The sequence below is a fragment of the Ooceraea biroi genome, chromosome 3 (genome assembly GCF_003672135.1).
Source record: "Ooceraea biroi isolate clonal line C1 chromosome 3, Obir_v5.4, whole genome shotgun sequence".
Taxonomy (NCBI): Eukaryota; Metazoa; Arthropoda; class Insecta; order Hymenoptera; family Formicidae; genus Ooceraea; species Ooceraea biroi.
In genome coordinates, this window is record NC_039508.1 from 11880210 (window position 1) to 11904512 (window position 24303).

General features: G+C 41.6%; 1 protein-coding gene and 1 long non-coding RNA gene across 4 annotated transcripts in view; both read right to left on the reverse strand.

The window, feature by feature from the left end:
- LOC105277028 (serine/threonine-protein kinase DCLK1) overlaps positions 1-24303 on the reverse strand; it is a 62287-nt gene that overhangs the window by 29810 nt on the left and 8174 nt on the right. For 2 of the 3 annotated variants that reach the window (XM_026968464.1, XM_011335148.3), the window contains exon 2: positions 10081-10147. In XM_026968464.1, the coding sequence (XP_026824265.1) occupies positions 10081-10147 (67 nt within the window). Of the gene's footprint in view, positions 1-10080; positions 10148-22024; positions 22355-24303 lie in introns of those variants that run through there. The other variant, XM_026968463.1, reaches the window with a different exon arrangement.
- LOC105277027 lies at positions 12238-19465 on the reverse strand. The gene is made up of 2 exons (XR_893520.3): positions 15215-19465; positions 12238-15104 (listed from the first exon to the last, which is right to left on the reverse strand). It is a non-coding gene; the product is annotated as an uncharacterized LOC105277027 (long non-coding RNA).

Genomic DNA, 24303 nt, shown 5'->3' on the forward strand with positions numbered 1-24303 from the left:
TCGTAGCAAAGTCACATTAAATTAATCATTGCTTCGCCAATACAATCGATGCAACGTTCCCCCTTAATCGATTACACCTTGAGACGTGTAAGCGACCGTGCGGAATCATTGGCATTCTTCGAAGTGCAAACAGAAGTCTGAAGTACAATCGTTAGTTATGTATTAAATGAGATACGATTAATAACGTGTGTAATTGTTATTAATGATAATAATTTCATTAAAATCTATATGCTGTTGTGTAAACAAGATTATGTTCAACTATCAGTTTGTTTATTAACCGTAAAACACGACTGACTCGGTTTTCCAAATAACGTTTCCGCGGAACTTCCGTGAAATTATATCAATTTTATATAAATTATGTAGTTTACGATTTGCAGCTAGCAGTGGATGTAGCGGAGTCATGTTTGGTGAACTAACTGTAATATTCGGAATGAAAACTCTGCAGCATTCTGGTGCAGTTGTCATAACAGTGCAAGATATTTTAGCTACGTGAATTTTAGAGTTTAAACAGTACTTCATATTTATCTTCTCACAAATCATGTTATTGCGCGAACATTTGCACATGCCACAATCTCCTAGTGTTTAATCTGCATTACGCGTTTATAATGTGGCATAATATACGCATCGGTCGGGTCTAACGTGGTCATAGCGACTCAATTAAGCATCGTCAAGGTGCAATTAATCTGATTAATTTACCATTTCCACCAGACGTGTTTCTTGCCATCGCGACACGAGACGACGTGTAAAACGAAGTGCGCACGTATTCCTGCTCTTTCTTATATCTAGATACTTCCTAATCTTGTTTTATGAATGGATATTTTTTAGAATGTCAGATCTCATTTTAATGAAATCTGAATTCGAAAGTCATTCTCATTTTATCAGAAAAATTGTCAAGTTTTGATATAAGGAAAAGTAAATAGAAATTAAAAATATAATATTAATAACGATTGTGATGTCAGGAAAGTTTGTTTATTACGAGAGAAATATGTTTGTGCTTTTTCAGTAGTAATTTAATCCCGATTCTAATTAATTCCAATGTATCCGTTGCGCCATAGCTTACATTGAATTTATTTCCCATAACTTCCAGTGTTATTGTTTCATAAAATGGAATCTCGCTAGTAAAATATGCTTTTTGCGTATGTGCTTATTTTGCATTTCTCCAATTATTGATGACGCGTGATTCGCGTGTATCAAAACGATGATTCTCGCCACAATCTGTCGCAATGCTCGCGCATCGAATTAATCTCATTAATTGGCGAAACTGTCCATCGTCGCGTTTTAATACGTCGTCCACGCGTGCGTGCACAATTCGCAACACCTTGAAAAGCCTGGAGCGTAGTAATGGCGTTTCCATTAATTGGTCACGATCGGCATTATTAGTCGCCACAACAAAGTCGGTCGAGATCGAATTATTACCTGGCTACACAATGTTGCACTCGTCCGCAACTACGTGCGGTTCGCGAGCGTTGAACTTTCGAAACGCGGATTACACGCGTCGGAATTATCCGATTTAACGTTCAACAATTTCTATGATGGGATTTTGCGAAGGACTTTAGGAGTGATCTCTTTGCTGAACGATTATAATGCTAACATTCTTATGCGCTTTCATTATAATATTCAACATAATATTATTAATATAAAAGATAAATATAAAATATAGAAATATAAAAATATTCTGCAGTTAACTGCAATTTTCTAGCTCCCCGTAATCATCTATTTCTGAAGAAACGTGTAACCAACTTTTATATTTGCGTTATAAGATCCGCTTTGCATTCCGTTATGAAAACCGGTTCACCTTTGTTCAGCCCCCGGACAAAGGAACCAGATTAACAACGTTCAAAAGTCAAGAGGAATTTACACATTATTCCTATTATCTCCTCGCCTCATAGGAAACTCTTACCTCCGAGACTCACGACGTCTTCAATACACGCTCACGATATTTCCAATAAAAACATATATGTTCAATATGCTTTACATCAACTTAGCTTGCTTCACCAACGATCCATGTACACTCATTTATCAATTCAAGTTCGTCTTTTCTTCTCTTTGGCACTTTTGGAGAACGTTTTTCATTACTCGATATCCCCGTACTCGTTTCCGGCGACATGCGGAATGTCTCACGGAGGGATCAATCGTCGTTGCTCGGACTCGCGGGGAGGAGGAAAGAAGAAAGGAAATCAGAAAGCAACACCCGGTGGTTCCCGTGCTCCACTTCCGGCGCGCGCGCACGTTCTCAGAGAGGAACTCGCTCGCTCGAGCGCGTTTGCTCTCCGCTCCGGACGACGACTACATGCATCTCGCGCGGAGTTTGGACCGACCGCGTGCTTTTCCCACCACCTTCTCCACCGGCATCCTCGTAGCCACCACCTTTCGGGCCGATGCTTGGAGTCGTATATCGTACTCGCTCGCTCCGCGTTAGGTTACGTAATAATGAGAGATAGGGGAGAGAGAGAGAGAGAGAGAGAGAGAGAGAGAGAGAGAGACACGGATGCTGCATCCGCGTCGGAGCCCTGCCATTTCCTCCAGCCCTTTCGGATCACGGAGGAAGGTCTGTGCAGGCTGATGCTTCCATTTTGACACCGCTGGCAGCTGAGAGATCTCTCTCGAGAGGATCCTTCAAGCCAGCTTTTGGCAGCGTTACCCGTAGTTAATAAAAACGTTCCGTTGAGAAGAAACACTCGACAAGGTACTTTTGCTGGAAAAACTCGCTCAAGTAACGTTCTGGCAAACCGTTAGCTCTCGGAATATCGTCACTCGTGCTTCCACGTTAGATGTAACTGCTCACGTGTCTCCCGAAAAGTTATCGTGTAATCTCAACGGAGACAGGTATCTTCGAGCAATCAGACACTAAACGATCGCAAACGGCGAGCGATTGGTACTTCGCCCGTGAACGGATCCGGCCTTTTCTACTGACAAATTCGTCATTTGGCCTTCGTAATGTGGATCCGGCGCCCTTTCGTGACGCTCGCCCGGTTCGCACGTGCCTGAGCCTCGTCTCCGATCCATAGCGATCTTCTGGATCGTAGAAAGTGGGGTATCCGCTGGATCTTTCGACCAGTCTGACCTGCGTCATCTCCGCAGCGATGCGCGTACTCGTACAATGTGCAAGAGTGTGTGAGACGTGCACGGTTGTGTGCACTCCGGGCTGTTCTCAGGCCTCGCGTTTGGAGAACGCAGTTCTTTCGTCCGATAGCACGTAAATATCGTGTCTGCGTGCGGCCACGTTCGGTGAATGCCCTCACGCCGGGATAAGTACTCCAAAGTCAGTCTTGAAACGATCGAGAATCATTTTCTCGGTCAGTTTTTGTGATCATTTTTGCGTACGAGAGTCTTTCGGCGAGCAAACACATTTTTCCTACGTCGTACTTTTCTCTGATGGCTTATTGATGATTACTTCGCGTGCTCACGAGAAATTTCCCCGCTGGGAAAATCGCGGAAGAATCGTTTTCGGACACGTGGAGAATATCGAAATGCTTCGATACGTGTTCGTTCACTGGGAAAAGCGATAATTTACAACTGCGACCTCCTTGGCGGAGTGCCACCGTGCTCGCATGGGAATCGCTGCCATTATTGCATCTATTATGTCGCAGCGACGTAAATTACTGCAAGGCGTGTTCCGTTGACGGCCACTGCGGAACTTGTACAATTTACAATTCTCGATATTTAAGATCGGCTGCCAAGAGTGTATCGATTATTTAATCATGCGGATAGTGGCCGATTTTCGACAGAGTTGCGACGAAATCGCGTATAAACGGTCCGTTACTCTTCTGAGCTTCTCTAGCACGTCGCGTGCCATTTGCATACGCGTCCGGCAAAACACACCAGATGTTTCTGAGTAACACCACACATTCTACTTCCTACATGTGTGATAATTATTAGCGTCACCGCCGCAAATTTCCTTCTGCGTGTCCGATTAACAGTTTGCACACAGGCCGTCTTACGTCATTGCTTCATAATATCAGCAGCTGCTTAGTTGTTTAAAGACATTTCACGTTTCATGTGATCTCGGCCATGAGAATTTGAGGCTTTTACTCTTGCAGACTCTTGCACACGTGCAATTTTATTACCAGAAAATTTCTCGCAATATCGGAAACCAGGAGACATTTTCGAGAATTCAATCCCAATTCAATTTGCAGCTGATTTTTCGCGAGCAAATCTTTAATCTCGTCGAATAACATACTTCCATTTCATTAAGGGGGGAGCCTGCTTTAGAACGCTGAAAATAAGGTATATTTTACGAATTGTTTTTGGAGAAACTATACAGCGGATCATTATAAAACTTTGATGCATTTATTAGTGCATGTTTAAAGATAAAAAAAATGATTTTTTTATTTGAATATATCGCTCGTAGAGGTCGTCCTGGAGAAATCTTAGTGCAGCCGCGTCGCCGGCATTGCAAATTGGTGAGCATTCTCCTGCCTCCAAATTTCGTCTAAACTGAAAAATTGAAATATGTTCTCGTTATTTATGAATTCCCATCGTCGATGAACCAAAGAGAGAAGAAAAAAGTTGAAAAGTGCCATAATGGTGGAGCTTAGAACACAAAAGTACGATTTTTAGGCAAAGTTTTTGAACTTTTTCATGCAAAAATAATTGTTTAACTTAATGTTTGTATGGATATTAAAGGTTCATCGACGATGGGAATTCATAAATAACAAGAAAATATTTCAATTTTTCAGTTTGGATGAAATTTGGAGGCGGGAGAATGCTCACCAATTTACAATGCCGGCTGCACTAAGATGCCTCCAGGACGACCTCTACAGGCGATATATTCAAATAAAAAAATAATTTTTTTTATCTTTAAACATGTACTAATAAGCGCATCAAAGTTTTATAATGATCCGCTGTATAGTTTCTCCAAAAAAATTCGTAAAATTATACCTTATTTTCAACGTTCTAAAGCAGGCTCCCCCCTTAAGTGAATTTTGCAAAATACCGCGCCCACGACGAGAAAGAAATTTAATTCGATGAATAAATGAAGTGCACTATAGACATGGCTTTTCGGTAGCATTCGTTTCGCTGCACTGGAGTCTGGCGGCGTATTGCACAATGCATCGACAAAGTTTTCGAAATCGCCAAACTAAGATGATTCCAGAACATATACAATTTTCCCGGTGGAATCTCTCGTAGAAGTACGTGCAATGCATTTATTTAAGCGCAAAGTACAATATGATGTACTTCCACTGTCGGATAAAATTTTTCTATTTTCTTTCTTCGAGTGATCGCTCGCGATTAATTACAGATAGCGATACCGTAAGCTACACAAAGAAAGCGTTAATGTGTGAAAGGGATGCTATGGAGAAAAGCGATCGTCCATTCTCGATCATCAATTTCCAAAGGCTTAAATGAAATAATCCGCTCGCGATCCACCTATTCGACGAAATCGAATTTCCACGTTCTAGCAAAATTCACTTAAATTCGAGTCTCTATTACGGCGTAAAAGCGATATCATTTTCCGTCAAAGGCTGAATTGCATTATAATGCGCGTGTGCGTCTGGCGAATTAAAAATGAGACAATGTAAAAGTGAAAGTCACACTATTTTAATCCTTTTATCATGGCATAAAAGAAAAAAATGATTATTACATACGTAAGTCATTAATGAGAAAAAATTCATTCTTAGTATTTGTTTATTTCGTTTTCTATCAATTACATTCATTTTTCACACATTTACTGATTTGAGAATAATAGAATTGAGTATAATAGAATCTCTTGTATTCTCGATGCGATCTAAAATCCGTCGGCGAAATCCGCATAATAAACATATCAAACAATCAACTGTAGAATGGGAGAGGAAAAGAGAAGGAGACAGAAGGAGAACGCAAGTCTGGCATTGTAGAGTTTAATCTCTCAGTAGTCTAAGAAATAGTAGAGTTTGAAACGAAAACGAAGCAGTGCATAGAAATTTGAATAGCGCAAAAGACGAAGAGACAGGTAGCTAAGAAAAGACATTATATGCATAGAGGAGATTTGTCATAATTCCAAGTCGAAAGCGTTGAATCCTTCTTTACACGGAAACTCGAACATTACGAATTTTGCAGGAGTTTACGGTGAAGGTAGTTGCCATCTTTTGACGCGTAGAGGATTGAGTTACGAGTTTAGTCGGAGCTTTCAAGAGTACCTTCTGTATCTTAACGAGAAACGTAAGAAACGTGCATTGAGCATTTAAGCATGTATGTAGAATGTTAAACGCGCAACCAAAGGCACGAAACATACCACAAACGCATGATGAAATATATCTCAAAGACTCGAGTCTATCAGAAATATTCTTCTAGCAAGTCTTGGATCAAAATTCCTACACGCGAACAATTAAAAGAGATTCCTACGGATATTATTTCGCGTGAAACAACACTGCACGCCTCATCCTTCGATGTTCTCGATATCCTCGGTGTTATCGCGAAAGTATCGTAATTTCGGAAAGTTCCTAAGTAATAATGCTGAATCGTACGGACAAGTTCGCGCGGGAAGTTTTCGGACACGTACGTGAGAATCCATTCTCACAGCAGAAATCAAAGAGCGCGGCTGGATCAACTTCCATTAGGAAGGGCGACAGTGTTCTTCAAGGAAATCGCGTGATTCTCGAATAAATTCCACGCAAATTGCAGGCGCTGGATCCGGGTAGATTTGCGCGACGATGCACGAAGCGATGTTTACCAGAGTATTTTCAGATCGTCATCATTTACCCGGGGATCTAAGGGACTTCCCGGAAATTCCTTCGCTTCTGACGCTTTCGATCTCTTCGATCTCCGATTGCGTAAATGGACCGTCGAAGATTTAGACGCTCACGTGCGCCCTCAATAAATTTGTAATGACATTGGAAACACATCATCGGAAGTTAATGGGATTTCCGCCGCAAAGACGCTTGCCGCCAGATTTGCCGCGTGTTACGTTAAAAGGCACGCTTTCAGTATATATTTCCAGCAATAAATGCAATAGCGCGATCTGCCAGTGACGTGGATGAGAGAATTCCCTGGCGGAAGCATATCTCGGATTTCCGGATATTGCCGAGCAACAGTGGGTTGCTATTTTCGGTGACGTTCAGACCCGTTCGAGAAATAGCGGGCGAAAACTCAGCGACGTCCGTTGTGGGATATGTGTCGGGTGCAGGGCCACCCGTCCGTAGGTGAAAAGCTCGCTTTGATGCGCTCCAACGAGCCGAAAGCTCCGCGAACCGGTGCAAGCTCAACGGAGTTCAGAGACTGATGACTTTCCGCGCGTGCGGTTAACTCCCCCGTACATTTTTCGTCCTCCTTCTGCACTTCTTATCGTTTTTCCAGTCTCTCCCTCTCTTTTTCTCTTTCTCTTCCTCTCTTCCTTCCTGTATTCTCCAACCCTTTCATCCCACTCGTTGAACTCGTTGAACGTCGAGATTGATTGCGAAATCGTTCTCTTACAGCGAAATTACATTTCCCCAAAGAGATCAAAGGGAAGACGCGTTAACACCAACGGCACGTCACACGTGAATGACGTCAACGTCGCTTCTATATAAATATGTATTCGATGAAGCTTCGATACATGGGCATATCCCTCAATAAAAACTATCGGGAGCGATTTCAAACGAGTATATCCCGTAACTATGAGTTTTAATTATATCAATAAAACCGTTCCCAGATTGACCAATTTTTTTAAATTCACCAATACGGACGTGACGCAACGGCGCATCCGCGGGGCAGCCGGCAGCTGATGCAAGCGGCGATACAAATATTACGAAATCCCGATCGACGAAACCCCGCTGACACAATTGTTCGACATTCGCAACCCCGCCGCTCCCGCAATCGTTCTGTCCCCGGACAATGCAGGTGCCGTTCGGGAAATCGCGCGCGATCAGGGCTTCATTGTCGCGGAAACGCGGGGACGAGCGTTGCGTAATGCATCGTGTGTCGCGGACGAGATAAACGTGACCCCGGGGTCCAGAGGTCGGCGAGCGATTAAAAGAGGACAGGAAAAAAACGAAGGGTAAAATATGAGACGGCCTTTCGGGCCGAGAGAGCCAGCTGATTGCCATCGCGTTTGCTCGCCGCGTTCGCCGCTCTCGCACAACAGCATTCGAGAAACGCGCGTTCGCCACTCTCCCGTATATATCGGATAGACCCGCAAGATTCAATAATTTAAGCAGTAATGGCCTGGCCATCGATCGACGCTCGGCGCTAGAGTTTAAAATACCTCGCGTCGTCCGTTCTCGCAATTTCCCGAGCGCTTATTTCCTTCTTTTTTTATTCCTGCTTCCGCGAGTACTCCGTGCTCTCTCTCTCTCTCTCTCTCTCTCTCTCTACAACGATACGATGTTCGCCGATATCGTTAACTGTACTGTGGAAATGTACGTTTTCTGACAGCATCATTAACCCTCTCGTGCCCGGTGGTTCCACTTAACCATTTGAAAAATTCCGCATTCCCGAGCTCCGCCTCCCACGATCACATATCGCGAATTTTCGGGTAAATTTCTTTACGAATCGTCGCAGAGAGACGAGAGAGAGAGAGAGAGAGTCGTTGATGGATCTTAAGGATTTCTCTAACGAAAGAGAATTTCTCTGAAACAGATATCGAATCCTTAACGAAGACGACGGCAAAGAACTCGATACGATTTCTGCTTTTAACGTAAGCAACGTGCAGGAAGCGGGCGAGAGAGGAAGAGAGAGGCAGAGAAAGAGGGAACAATTATTTAGACACAAACCTCCGCCGCCTTGGTATGTATCGATCGGCTTCGACTGCGCGGTTAAAAATATCTATTCGCATGCCAGGATGCATTATGGCAGTTTAGATCGTCCTCCCCTTGAACTTCCTTTCTTTCACCCCCTCGTTGACTCAAGTGCAAGAGGACGGTGTCGAAGGTCGGGGCTGGTCGAAGGTGGGCGTCGAAGTTAATTGTCGGCAAGTAAGACGGTTTCGTGATTGCGTGATCATTTTCCGGAATTTTGCAGCGGCCGCCGTTCAAGTTTAATACCCGATGCGCACCCGTTCCCGAAACTAGGCCAGGCGCGGATTAATATGCACCTGGAGCATTGATCGGCGAAGTGTTAATTGTATCTATTGTCCGAGCTGCGTCTGCTCCGGAGGACTATCCGGAGACGTCGATCTTCCGGAATATACATCGCACCGGAAACTGCATGGCGCATCTCCTTCCGTCACGGAGGAGAGCGCGCTTCATCTATCATATTATCGCAGGCAGTATCATAAGTATATATTTGTGCGCGTGTCTGTGGGTGAACGTGTGCTAGATGCACTTGCATTTATATCGCGCGTAAGCGCGGGTGCATCATTGCGCAGCGCATTACTCCGTCCTCGAAACGCGGGCGATGCTTTTTTATCCAGCTACTAAACGACCCGATTAGCGGTGCTATTCGCGATAAACGCGGCAATACAGTGTGCCGCGTGTGCACACTTGAGCGATACACAGCGCGATATTGTGGACGCTCTATGAACGCAAGAATACATGGCATATGAGTGGAACCTCCGCGATGATTCAAGATTGCTAAGTGATAATTGTGTCACTTAATTACGCAATTTGTCTTATGATCATGTCTTTAAATTTTGTTTGAAACGCAAGGGGAAAGGTATTCTTACTATTCTTATAAGATATTTTAATCCTGTATAATTGATTTTACAAATTTATACAGGGTGGCCCATTTTAATTTATACAGTCGATTTTTTAAAAAACTAAAAGAGATACGAAAAAATGTTTCAGACAGACATGTTACGATTTCGAGGAGGACATAAGATGATACCATTGGTTTGACCTTGAATAGTCGTTTGAAGGTCACGCGAAGATCACCTTCAATTTCTTAAATTGAAACCCCAACTTTTTATTGCAGATTCTTATTCTCCATCGAAAAGTAAGTAACTTTGAAGAATCTGCAATAAAAAGTTGGGGTTTCAATTTAAGAAATTGAAGGTGATCTTCGCGTGACCTTCAAACGACTATTCAAGGTCAAACCAATGGTATCATCTTATGTCCCCCTCGAAATCGTGTCATGTCTGTCTGAAACAATTTTTCGTATCTCTTTTAGTTTTTTAAAAAATCGACTGTATAAATTAAAATGGGCCACCCTGTATATAATGATAGCAAAAGGAACAAAGTTGCTCACCTCGGAATCTCGCCGATTCGCGGTGCCCGATACTTTCGCGCCCCGACGTCGCCCCATACGTTGCAAGCTGAAACATTAAGAAATTTTTAGGTGAGAGGGCTTCAAGGTAACGCAACAATTTGAACGATGGTATCAACGTGCAAATAACATAGCAAACAACAATTCGGAGCGACAGATTTGATAGATGTTGCAAGCTCGACTGCGCTGTAACTCAACGTTAAATGACACGAGGATTGCTGGTATCACGTCAAACTCGCAAAAATCAATTAAGTAGACATCCGCGGCATTCCAGCGGAAACACCATAGAAATCTTGCCCGTATATTACTCTTTTTTCCAGAGCACGTTGCATCGCCGAGATAAATCCCTTTACAACATTTTTTGCTCTTTGCTCCAAACGAATCGTGATCCGACAGTTCTCCTTTTTTTGGGTAGTCAATTGCGAATCAGTTGGTCCAAAAAAAGCAGATATATGTGCGAAGAATGGAACGCACGCAATATCGCGTCCGCGATCGAGACAATTCATGACGAGAGGAATTTGCGTGTATCGGGGAAAGCCTCGGGTTTTTCAGTCCGCACCGCTCGCGGACGTGCACCTTTTCTCCGTCTATAACAATGAAATTATGCGAACCAATTCCGCGAGCCAGTACCCCGAACAGATTCCTGCACACCTTCCCTCTTTTAATTCAACTCTATTTCTGGATATTGCGCACGATCGCGTATCATCATTTTATAAGTTGCTTCCTCATTTCTATGTGCATAGTCACGTTAATCGATAATCGAACAGTAAAGCGTAAACCATGTCATAAATCTAAATCGCACTTGAGTTTATTATACAGCACGATTAAGCAAATCTCTATATTTCATCTGCGAGTTACTAATTATGAGAAAGATAATAAATTTTCGCTGTAAGAAAAATCGCATTTACTATCTGCTACTTGCAAAATTTACTTTTTAGTCAGATCAGTATCATTTAATTTCAATAAAGTTCACTTCTCGAAAATCTGCATACAGTATGAATGAAGTCGTGGCGAAATTGCGTTCATGATGGACCGCTGAGTTTATCACCTCGCGTGTCCGGTTTTATCTCGACAATGTGGAGAACATTTGATTGTTGAATGTGCTTCCAGCAGATTGTAATTCCGCTTGATGAATAATGCATCCATAGGATGCATTGCACGCAGTATCTTCGAGATTTATTTGCCCGATATATTCATCGATCTGAGTTAAGAGAATAAACGGTCTCGATAATGCGAAACGTTAAGCGTACGTATTATAGAATCTGAAAGGCCGAATTGCTTTTCAAATAATATGTACAACTGGATGCAAACTTTGTCTTAAAAGTCCATGAAAACTCTTGGAAGCATTCCTCTGCATTTTTCTTATGCTTTATGGTGCAGGTCACGTAACGGATTTACAATGCCGTTGTTTCGTTGTTATTTTTACGCTCATATTATTCACAAAGTACGAGAACGAAGTTTGCGGGCCAGAAATCTTTTTGAGCTTGCCAAGAGAAATATCTCACAGTTCGTAAAGAATTTTTATTGGTGGACGAGTAGCTATTGCAGGAGTCGCAGCACGAGAAGGCAGCCATGGCAGGGCGAATTCAATCGACGCTCTAAGAATACCGCGATGTAACGGATATTAAAGGTTCATCCCGATACACGAGCAACATTTGCTAATTATAAATGCTAGTCGTGACGTAGTATCGATTATGCAGGCGTAATCGAGTATGCGATCGAGCGATTAAATCCTCGCGACGTCGTCATTCCCGTCTCAACTGCGTAGACGTTATTCTATTAAAATATTTGAACTATCTCTATGAACACCCCGGTATTGATTGTTTTTTTATATAACATGCTCCTCAAACAACTACGCTGCAAAAATTTCCCCTCACGTTCGTCGCTCGCTCTCGATTTGCATGCTTGGACGTTGATTAAATAAAAAATAGCATCGGTAAATTCAGTAGTTTGTTATGTACGATAGGAAGAGTGAGGTGGCGGAAACATACGAATCCGCATGAAACATTTTCATCGAAATTATAGAATATAGATGCAGATCGAATTTTGTATCCACGCACAAGAGTGTTTGCGACGATTAATGATTTACGAGTGGATACGCTGACGTCAACTTCGCTGTATAATTATCTTTTTCATTACTTCGAGCTACTTATATATTTGCCGCGGAATATTAATTGCGGTAAATGATGATACATCGCAAACACGAAGGATCAAAATTTGCGCGTTATCCGCAAATTTGCAGTTTACGCTTCCTACGCGAGTCAGGCAATTTCGCAGTTACGTTATAACGCTGCATTAAACGGCCGTTTATTCAATATAGGATCGGTTAATTTCACAGTATTTTTGTTTTACATCGTCGTTATTTTTCCGATAAACACGCTTAGCGTGACTATCAAACGCATCTTCATCTTCAAGGCGCGAATGGGATCTTAAAAAGCCATTAAAAATATACTGCGATTTACTTCCCATCTTTCCGATTAGAAAGGAGACAATAAAGCGTGGATATATAATTATTGCAGCATAAGTCGATTTGCATTCAATCTCGGATGGTGCGAGAATAATCTCACGAGATCAGTGATGATTGTCAAACTTTCGTCACGCGATCGGAGAAACTTATTAATTACGAAAGTTTGAATTTTTATCGGAATGATAACGCATGGTGAATTTCTGAACAGCCACGATTTTACGTGCAGTGATGTTTTTTCGAGGTAATTTTTACATCTTCCCTTAAATTAGCGAGCTTTGTTATCGTCGTTACACGTGCTGAATAAATCTGGCTGAGAGAGCACTTGAAAGCTTTTTTCTCTCCGAAGGCTCTTACAAATTTATCGAAATTTATCATCGTGTTTTATTAATTACAACATCGACGCGTGTGTTCGATAGAAAGATTGAAACCGTCATATCGCGATGTTGTGATCTACTTTTGAATACTGAATTTGCAGTTTTGTGATACAATATTTTTTAATGAAAAATAAAACTTCAGCGTACATCGTATCAAAAATGTTTTACAAAGTGCTTTTTCCTGACTGCGTTAAAAAGTACATGTATAATAGATGTTCTCTCGAGAATGTGAATATCGCATTTCGCAGTGTTAAACATTTTCCTTGTACAGAAATGGCACAAGAATAACGGTGAATTTCCCGGAGACTTTGATAATCCGGAGAGATCTTGACGTAACCGTGTCATTTCACAGCAATTTTAATTCCGCCGGCTCGCCCTTTTCGTCCATGGGGAGTCGTGAAATTTTGTTACTACGTGGTCGGGTAATAATTAATTTCTAACCGCGGTATGACTCACGTAATTTTGTTTCATCGATGCGACGCGAAAGTAACTTACTCGTGCAATTTACCATAACTATTATTTAGCGAAGTTATAATGATTGGATTATCGTTGGTTGAATTCAATCATTTAAATGTAACGTGATAAAACGAGGAAAAAGTTACACGCAAGAGACTGATTGCTTAAAACATTATGTGTTTTAACACAACATGTTGATATGTGAACATGTCTCTCTCTCTTGCTCTTATTTTATCGATGTGCATGCTCAAAACAACTTGTTTCCGATAACTGCTAACACGTAGAGGAACTTCGTTACAATGTATATTAACTGATAATTAGGCGATAATTAATTGTTAACGTGAAGATGAAAGCTTAACGGTTCTCATTTCGTGTCAGAATATCGAGAGACCTTAATTAACAGTATTACTTCCAGGTTATCGGACATTGAGCTAATCAATTTCCCTGCAAAATCGAAAATTTTAATGCCGTCGTAATACTAGTTTTGTTTGTCAAAATTGCAAAGACTTATTAAATTTATAAACCTCTAATATGTCTAACTTGTCCTCAGCTTTTTCGGAGATTTCTAAAAATGCGTTCACTGTCTTTCGAGTATTATCTTCAATTATCACAAACGTTGCGTTACATAAAAGAATTCTAAGAATCTTAAAAATATATTACGCACACACAAAAAGTATATATATGTAAATTTCAAAATTGCGAATTTATGCAAAATAGGTGATACAACCTAGCACGTCGCAGTATTTTGTATACTTGTATCACCGTTATTATATCGCTACGTAAAGAACTCTTAAGAACGGACGTGAATCCCATTAACAAGATAAAAAAGCTGATTATAAAATTTTTAATGCTATTATATGGTTATCTAAACGTTAAATCCGAAGGTTTTTGTTTCCGGATTATCCGGATTTCATTCAAGTTACACGGCGAGCGAATCCTTTCATTCTTCTTTTCTTCTAGCAGTCTTTAACGCTTTCTTTGTAACTTTTCGTTATATTTGTCTCGCTGCCATTTGTTCCAATTTTTCTTTTTTTTTCATCCCGCTAATTAATAAGGAAGCTGATACGTAAAGACAGCGATTGTGTTAGCAAAAATACACAGCTAAATACGCATACACATTTTGCTGTTTAGAAGTTTATATCTCTGCGTCTGCTTATACCTCTGCATTTAGCAGTCAGCGTTTAATTCCCGAGTTGTAATTGCTTCCAATGTTACTCTTAAAAGCCATTGCTTATCGTGAAAACGGAGGAAAAGCGAATTACGTGGCACGGGAAGCGCTGAAAGACGTCCCGGAATTTTCACGGAGGAAGCGGTTAGACGTGGAAATCCGGATCAAAATGCAAATGCGAGGTGGCAATGCTGCGAAACTGTGTGCGCTCCGCAAGTTCAATTATCCGGCACGACGATCCGTAGGCGCGCGCACAAGTCGATTGTTAAATCGCCAAGGGACCGGTGACCGCGCGTCCACATTATCTCGGCCATATCCTCCTTTCTGGTTCCATAATCAATTCTTGCTAACTCCGCCATGTGCCGACAAAACCGTCCTGCTGACACCCGATATTGATCGGGAGGGCCGAGGAAATGAAGCGTCGTCATCGCCACTACACAATCGCCGAGTCTCGACAAGAATCGCCCTCGTCCGCGTCCGGTCCAGGGTGCTGGCACTCAATTTCAATCATTTGCACCACTAGCGAGCCCAGAACTTATCTCTTTTGTATAATAAATGTAATTATTTAATAATGTAATATTAATTTTAATAATAAATTTAATTTAATATTGAAGTGTCTTTGATGTATTTAACTGATGCTATTATGCTCACATTAATTGCATCGTAGAATTGGATGATTAACGTGCTTCCCTTAAATGACTTGAGCCTTATAGTTCTCATCTCAGATCTCAGAAATTGTAAATTTCGCTTTGTTGTCGACTATAAGAGAAATATGTGTATCATTGAGCAAAGCCGATTAAAAATACCTAAAAAAAGGAGGACGCGCGATGAGATAGATCACTGATGTTGCACAAGCGGACAGATTGTGACGCGAGCGATCGAAAGAAGTAACGATATATTGGAGCTACAAGATAGAAGGCAGAGGAGGAGGCGATGAGTGGCTAAAGGAGGACGTTAATCGACTTAGATCCGCCTTTAGATTCGGTGTTTGGCGTGAAATCAAGCCGCGAGGGGATCGATAAGGGCCGGGCAAAGAGAGCAATCCCGACGGGCGAGAGCAGGATTGCGACTGCGAGTGATGCGGCGGAACGGTGATGGAATAAAGGCAAAGCGGACGCCGCAGGCCGCAAAGGGTCGACAAATTGCCACGCTATTTGCGGCGTGTTTATGCAACTACCTATCTACTACGTCGGGAAACAATTCGCTGACAGCGCGGAGAAGTTAATTAACCGCAAAAATGCCAATCGGCTTAGTCCTGCGGGTTTTGTTCTTGTTGTAACTTGAATTATAAATACCGCGACGCGCATGAAGATGCTTTACACCGTGTGTTCCACGATAATTATTTATCGAACATGCCAGCGAACAATTTCTCTTTTAGATAACGCACCGTAGAAAATTATTTTTCGAACATTCTTCGAGGAAAAATTCTTCTTACATCACGAGATAATTAGTCGTCCAAGATTTTTGTGGAGAGATGACGAAATTTCTTTGACAAGATAGATCTTCCTTACAAAGCATGAGTAATTAATACTGTTGGTGATAGCAGTTACATTCTTCTCATTAGGAAACAAGTGTGAATTCCGGTTGCTCAGCAGATCTTTTATGCGCATCAGCGCTGTACACCTTGCGATTTTGCAAGGTGGAACGGTTTAAAAAGCGCAGCACCAGAGAATAACATCATCAGGGAATAACGATGGGAGGTCTGTAAGGATGGAGAAGAAACGACAAATGTCGGGAAAAAAGAGTGTGTTTGCCGTTTACATTGCAGACGCTTCGGGATTGCTTCTTTGCGCGACGTCGCAATTGCATCGTCCTCGGAGATCTCCCTAAGTGTAATGAGACCTTGGGACTTCGTCGGAGAAAAAGCAAGGGAGCACGAGCGAGATACGGTCGGACGGCAAATTGCCGCTTTTTAACTAGAAATGCAAATCTAATGCGGGCAATCGACGTGTGGCGACGATCTTGTGTATAGTAATTCTCTCGATCGCGTGCGCGAAATTAAAATTGCGCTGAAATTCCTCGTGAAAACCCGCGTATTTCCTCTTCAAATTGTCACTTGTTAACTTCGCGTTGAATCAACTCGAAAAGCAAAGCAATATTTTCAGAAATTTTTAGAAATTTGGGAGAAGAGAATTTCTCTTTTCTGGCAAAAACTGTTAATTAACGACGACTATTTAATTAAGTATGACTATTTAAATTTTAAATGTAACATATTACGATTCTATAGCACGAAGGAGTACATTTTTTGCTTCAATGTTTGTCGCGTGGAGTAACGTTTATTTTGGCCGCTGGAGAACTGCATCCGTCCAGTTTTTGTAATTACATCGACTTGGTGCATCAAAGGAAGTACACGTAGTTTGAGGCAGATCACTGGTTTCATTAAAATTTGTTTGTTTCTCGCTACGAATTGCCTGCAGATTGGAAAAACCGATTGCTGTTTTCCTGACGCATAGTTCGCGTATAGGTAATACATTGCTGTGTACCTTGCAGTATTTTTAAACAAGTAATTATCAAATTTAGTCATCGTGTTTCGACGCACTTGATGCTCAGTGTCGCAGATCAGTTCAAATGAATTTATCACAGCCGTCAACAACACAAATCTAAACGGATGACCAAAATGCACGCGGACCATTTATAATCTCGTTTCATGTAAAAAGGCTCTTAAGATCGCTGAAATACCGGCAAAAGCCATTTTCTGTGGCTGAAAGGGAATGTTCAAGTCTTTCCGCCTGCGCGAGAGCACTTAATAAAAATCCCTCTGAGCGATGCGGAAGGGAAAGAGCAAACTGGACCGCTTTTCGGTCTCCGGTAACCGCATACTTACGCGGTAAGATTAAATGTTCTTGTGTACTCCCCTGAGAAGATCGACAAACTTTTACAAGTCGCAGATAAGACTATTAAACTGTGTGCTCTGGAAGTCGTCTGGCGAAGCATTACATAAGCTGCATTACATACTGAATGTTTGATCGGCACAACTCCGTTGTGCGAGTTCGCGAACTCGCTCTCCGAAGCCGGCTACTTTCAACGAGGTGTTCCGACTCGGCGCAAAGAAACAAAACTTGGCTTTTACCAGGAGGAAAAGAGTAGACGATCGGTATCGCGTTACAATTTCAAGAATGTTTTGAATAATTTATGTTCGTACGGTGCTTCGAGTTGAGGTATCCTTCCGGGAGAAAACTTAATTCGAGAGGATGCAAAGTATTTGCATCTAATCTATTTTAATCGAAATTCATATTTTTTAAATCGCGGACACTGCTCTGGCATACCAGAGTAGCTGATCCTGACAACGGTGGCCGGGAGTAGAAAAGAATTGGCAGAAAAATTAAAACTTAAAAATTAAAATTTTAACTGATTGACTGTTTATTCATCCGTGAATAATTTATTCTCAGCGCGAAAGAGAGAGATAATTAACTGGATGTCGCTGTAACATCTGCGTACAGCGTAATGCATCGAATCAACGTGTTGTGCATGAAACAACCGTCTGTTTCATCTCACAGTGTATTCGAGCGAAATCGCTCCGAGCACAGAGAAGGCGGCAGTATCTATTTATCATTGATCTCGTTGCTTTGTGTTTGTCGGGACAAGAGAGAAGTTGGAGAACGAAGGGAAAAACAGAGGGGAAGGCGAGAGAAAGAGGAATAGAAGGACAGAGGAAAGGATGCACGGTTACATTTGTAATCGACAGCAGGACTATTAATCAACGTGAACTTGATTAAGAATCGTGATACGTGTCAATTCCTCTTCCCTTCTATTCTATTCTATCCTTTTTTTTCATGATTCCTCTTCGACGAGGAATTTCGAAATTGGATGAAATCTGATTTGCTCTTGTTACATAGCACTCCGTCGATGCAATTACAATGGTGCTTAAGATGCTCTTGAACAGAAGCGAAGTAAAATCGCAGAGTAACGATTAAAAGGACATTGTGTTAATTAGCGGCACGATTGCGCTCACTGCTGCGAAAAATTTAACGTGACATTTCATATGGTTCGCGATACCGTACTGTATATCGTTAATAATATTATCAAGGAAGCGTGGCTACACGCATAATATGTATGACGATAATTCAAATGCGTAAGTAAAATTAATATTTGCCCGTGACTCGAAAAATGTCACGCTCCAATGACCCGCGCTTTGATAACTAGTGGAAAAATAACTATTTGTAAGGAAAGGTTATCAAAATGACGCCGTACAGGAAGAATAATAAATACTTCGCGAAAGTAGCAGCCGAGGGAGAATACAAATGCGAAATGAAACGCGAGAACGTAAAAATCCACGTTTATATTCGCAAGAATAGCGACAATGCGGAGCGAAAATATTAGCGCGCTGTGATAATGATGTCACTCTCTGTTTTCCGCATGCAGGAAAGCCTCTTAAAACCTCTCTTTGTTTCGCGTTATATCCCAGTTTAGCATCGTCCGTAAATACGATAAATGCCGAGCGAAAAAGTTGAGCCAAGAAAATCTTTGTTATTCTCCATTTGAGCAAGATCGATGCGCACTTGTCTTGAACTAATAATAAATAATTTCTGCCGCGCTTCGACGTGCAGTTTGACAGAGTCCATTAAATATGCAAATCGCTAAATCTGAGCTTTCGGATTTTGCATCTCGATTTTGCATTTTACGCGGCAGCGAAACGTGCCGCGATTCAGATTCCACCGGAAATAACGCCCGCCGACGTTTACACCGCCGCCGTTCATCATTGTAAGGGATGCTCTCTTTTTAGATGCTTCACCCCTTTCACCGAGTGTGAATGTTGTCACAGCGGAGCGCGCTTTGCGGAGGTTTGCTGTGCTTTGTTACGTCAAAGCAAAGCACTTCTCTCCCGCGTTGCACAGTGGGCTAGAATCGAAAAAAGCTGGCCAAAAGTCGAATTTTTTCAACTCTTGGAAATCTGTGCATTTCGACCTTTTTTGATTCATGGATATCAGTATTTTCAAAAATGTGAATGGAGTTTCGTAGGAAAAATTTCCTTCCCATTAATCAACAATTAATAGGAGGCAACGCGTTAATGTTCCGAAAAACGAATTATGAATGAGTATAGGCTATAGCTTACATTCTTGTACGCGGATGCAAGTAATTTTGCTTTTTACTCTATAAATAGAATTGAAACTCTTTTCCCAAACAGTTATAAACATTAAAAATGTTTGTTCATCAATTTGTGTTAATCTAAGTTTTTGATTTCTTAAAATATAAGAAAGAAGTAAAGTTCAATATCATTTTTTTTAAATAGCTGTAAAAGGCTGTTTGGGATTCTTGTTTTATTATCTTGTGTAGGATTCAAACTAAGTATTTCCGTTTGAATTGTGCACACCAATGCACACCTTTGCGTTATATACAGGATGTTTCATTTTAATTTTCATATCGTAATAACTCGAAAATTTGGCGTTTTGGTAAAAACTGTTTGAAATGAAAGTTGTAGGGTTTTAAGTGAAGCATTACATAGCAATACCAGTATGACCTTGATAGTGTTGTCAAGATCATGTACAGATCACCGTGAAATTTTTAAATGCCGCGAAACGTACGACGCGGCCCGGTAGCGACTGTAACTTTCAAGCTTCATAACTTCGAAGTATTTAACGGATAAATATTTTGTTATAGTGTTCTGAAAAGCTCTTGAGGTAAGCTAAAAAAATATCTAATGAAAACTAGAGGTTCCCATTTAAAAAATTCAAGGTGACCTTTGCGTGACCTTGGCAACGCTATTCAAGGTCATACTAGTATTATTATCTAATACCTGATTTAAAACCCTATAACTTTTTATTTGAAACATTTTTTTCTAAAACGTCATATTTTCGAGTTATTACTTTTGGCCAGCTTTTTTCGAGTTTAACTCACTGTGCGTTGTAGTGATTAAATTAATTTTATTCGCTGGCATTTCTTGGGTAATAATACTTTTCAGATTTGTTTTATATAATTAATGCGTCGATTTGAAGATACGACAGGAAATTTGTAGACGCGCAACTTAAAATAGCTATGGGGGTGGATTATTTAACGAGAAATCGCACATGTATGCACATCGTGCAGAGCAATTTTATTCCAATGAAATATTTAAACTTCGCAGCGTGAGTTATGTAAGTTTTTTTCTCCAATTTTCGGTTCGTTGGAAAATGTTCTGGAATATGCACGGTAGATCTAAATTTATTCGTATATTTTGTATATTACATTATGCAATTTGCAGGTGCTTTTTGTATTGCAGCTTCTCGCAATTTGCAAAATACAATTAACCGGAGGATGATTGTTATATTCTCCAATTAGAGAGTATTGATTAATACGAATATGAATTTAAACAATCATGTTGTTCCACCATCATTAAATAAATTGTTGACCGTCTTACAACAATTATTCTCTCGATATAAATAAAATCGCCGTAATTCATATTTACGATCCACATCACGCTGCGACATATTCAGGACAAGCTTGAGTATAAAATAAGCTTATAACTGCATAGTGCAAGCTTGAGATGTCCTTCAAGGTGTCGCCTTAAATCGCTGTTCTTGAAGCTAATCTTAAAACACGTCAGGCTTATTTAGCCTGACGATCTCAAAAGGAAATTTCATCGTGGCGTCCTGTAAGTGCAGCATGAAACGTGCCATGCATTTGAAAGCCTGTTTATAAGGGAAAGAAGGAAATATTCTTTCCACGTGTTATTAAGAAAAGTAGCAGCAACAGAATATTCTATAACATCCTAATTCTAAATAACGTCTTCAGTTACAAAGCTGGTATTCACGATTTCTCAGCTGTCAAGTTCAGAGTTAATCGCGTCGTACGTCTTGCCGTCTAAAACCCTTGGCTTACGCCATCGCAGTGAAATCCCATGTACTCCAGCAGCTGTATTCTGCATCTATGTGTCTAATGGCTGATAAATGTTGCACGATCCTGCCAACTTTGTTGCTGAAGCAAGAGTCGCGAGGGAACGACTGACGGTGCGTCAAAGAGTTTAAAAGCACGTTTTGACGAACATCACGTCGCGTTTGCGTAGAAAGGAACGAGCGAGTGCTGTTAAACCATAGACCTTTGCCAGGAGTGACTAGTTAACAAGTTGGAGCTCTCACCTCCAGCGTATTCCTCAATCGTAAGGAAAATGACGCGTCACCGTCGATCTTCGAGTGGAAATTGAAATCTACTTTCTTTCAATAAATCACTTCCTTTGATAAATCGCGTATCTAGCTCGCCGGAAACTGTCGAGGAGCCTCGTTAATAAATCTAATAAAGTCAACGAGCGGAGAGAAAAGTTCTCGATTCGATATCACGCGCGCATAGCGAGCTCGTGATAACAGTTAGGCATGCGACAATCGCATGCGTCATATTAAAAAAAAATCGAATTATCGCGTGCCAGCTTGACTTTTGACACGTTGTTTCGGCCTTGCCGGATGCGAAGAGATAAGTATCGATATAATGCTGCTGCGGTCAGTCCAGCCAGAGAGAGAGAGAGAGAGAGAGATAGAGAGAAAGCTAACTCACCTTCCACAGTTATATTATTTCCCAGCTTCATCTTGACAACTGTCCTCCCTTCCACTCACACAGTGGTCATTAAGCTCATTAACAGGATTGATCGACGCTGACTACCCGAACTGTATTTTTTCCTCGCTTGATTCAAGCGGACTGTTTCGTCGCGCACTTAATCCCAGTTTGACGGCTTAATTACTCCGATTGTCGAACGTTTACTCGACGCGATCCGCGCTCAATCTCGGCGCGGATCGTAATTGACATGAACTGTCGCAAATCGAGCGCGAATCCCGGCGCGATCCGCTCCAGTCAGTGTTGCCAGAAATGGCACTCTTACAGCACGCGGTGGTATGTATGGGGATGGTTTCGCGACGCTCCAATATTCATGTCGCGTTTTCTGGCAACACTGGCTCCAGCCTCCGATTTTCCGCGCGCGCGCAATGAACCGGTCCCTTCGCCCGCGAAATTGGCTCTCTAATAATTCCTCGTGTCGAATACGCCCGTCCGGGAACGTTCTCAGGATCTATCTCTCCCTATAGTCTCCGGGGGAGGGAGGGGGACGGGTCGTTCGTTTCTGAAAAACAGAAGTGGACGCGGGTTAAAGTCTCTGTCTCTCTCGTCTCTTGACGGGATCGTCGATTATCGGGAGGATTACGGCGAACTTTTGGAACGTGGAGGCGAAACGAGCCATTCGGAACCACCGCACAGTGGTCAAAACGACTGAAAACGTGGCCAAAATCCATTTAAAAAAATTTTTTTTATCGTCATTACATTATTGTTTGTTAGTTCTAAGTCCGTACTAAATTTCTCTAACGTTATAGTCCAAACAAATTTCATTTATGAGAGCTATAAATGTATAAAGTTCATTATCGTAAGTCTCTAATATGATTTTGGCCATAATCGGTGTCACAATTGTGATTTCATTCACGAAGTTATCACGTACCGGGTTATTAAATCTTTTCATCCTTGTTTTATTGTATCCTTTGTGCTTCTGATAACGCTGTTATTTATTCAATTTTCATTACAGTTAATAGAAATAAAATAAGATAGTGCCGTTGTGATGTAACACTAATGAAATATTGCGATTCAAAGTCCCCGTCGTGAGTCGGCGCGATAAATCAAACAGAATTTAAAATTTAATTATATATCAAAAGAAATAAGAAAAAGTTTATCTGCGCCAAACTGCGCCGAAGTTTTTTCTCAAAATGCTTCCCTGAAGACATATTTCAGTGCAACTTTTAAAATGGGACACCCTGTATATAATTAATATTATATTAATTACATTGCATCAGAATTATGGGAAAATCACTAAATTGCAGTTATATATATGATTTAGAATAATTTGAGTATGTACAGAATTTCGACCAGGTTTTTGGTAATCTTGACCACTGTGCACCGTGAGATGTGCAGTACACAGTACAGAAGACAATACGCAGGACGAGGCCTGCTGATTGAAAAAGAAAGCACTCTGTCCGCGTTACGGTTCGCAGTGCGCACCCCGTGCGCGCTGTACGCGACATCCGTAGCTTTCTGGCAAACGAACCGCTCGTACCAATCCCACACAGATCTCAAAAGAGCGACTTGTGTCAGGGGATTGCGGACTCGGAGAAGAGAGGGGCTGATAAGCGATGCAGCGATTCAGGAATCTCGTGCGCGTTTGCTGTTTCGGATCGGATGTTGTCAGTCCGGAGTCGGGGATACGTAGTCGCTGAGCTTTCGAGGAGGATAAGGAGGAGTTGATTGCGGACTGGTGATGCCGCGGGTGCTTTTGGAAGGAAATGGTCTGTTGACGAGATAACGTTGTTGCCTTTGATGCAGCAGCCACACTGGCGGCGTGGAAGTTATCTTAACACGAGAAGTCAGCTGCTTTCCTCGTTTCGCGATTTGCATAATGTGGCGATTGAGCGAGTGCTATACATATCTCTCTCTCTCTCTCTCTTCCTGCAAGCTCCGCTGGAATCTTGCAATGAAACTAAAGCTGCACAGAAATCGCAATGGTATCGCAATTAGTTTTCCTTTAATTACGTCAATTGCATTACGTTAAAACGTTAATTGCGCACGTTTCGTTCTAAAGAAAAGGGAGGCGCGCGGAAGACACGAATTGCGATTGTGATCGTTTTCCCTCTCTCTCGTTTGAATTAACGAAGTTATCCTTTCGAAGCTGCTCGGCAGAAGGACGACGATGTAATCGCGAGATTCGTGTGAACTAAGTAAGTGCGTATACCGTCGTTGCGGTTGCGGATCAGCCGCTTCGTCTATACACATTGCGTAACGTGTCGGAGTATCTGAGGATT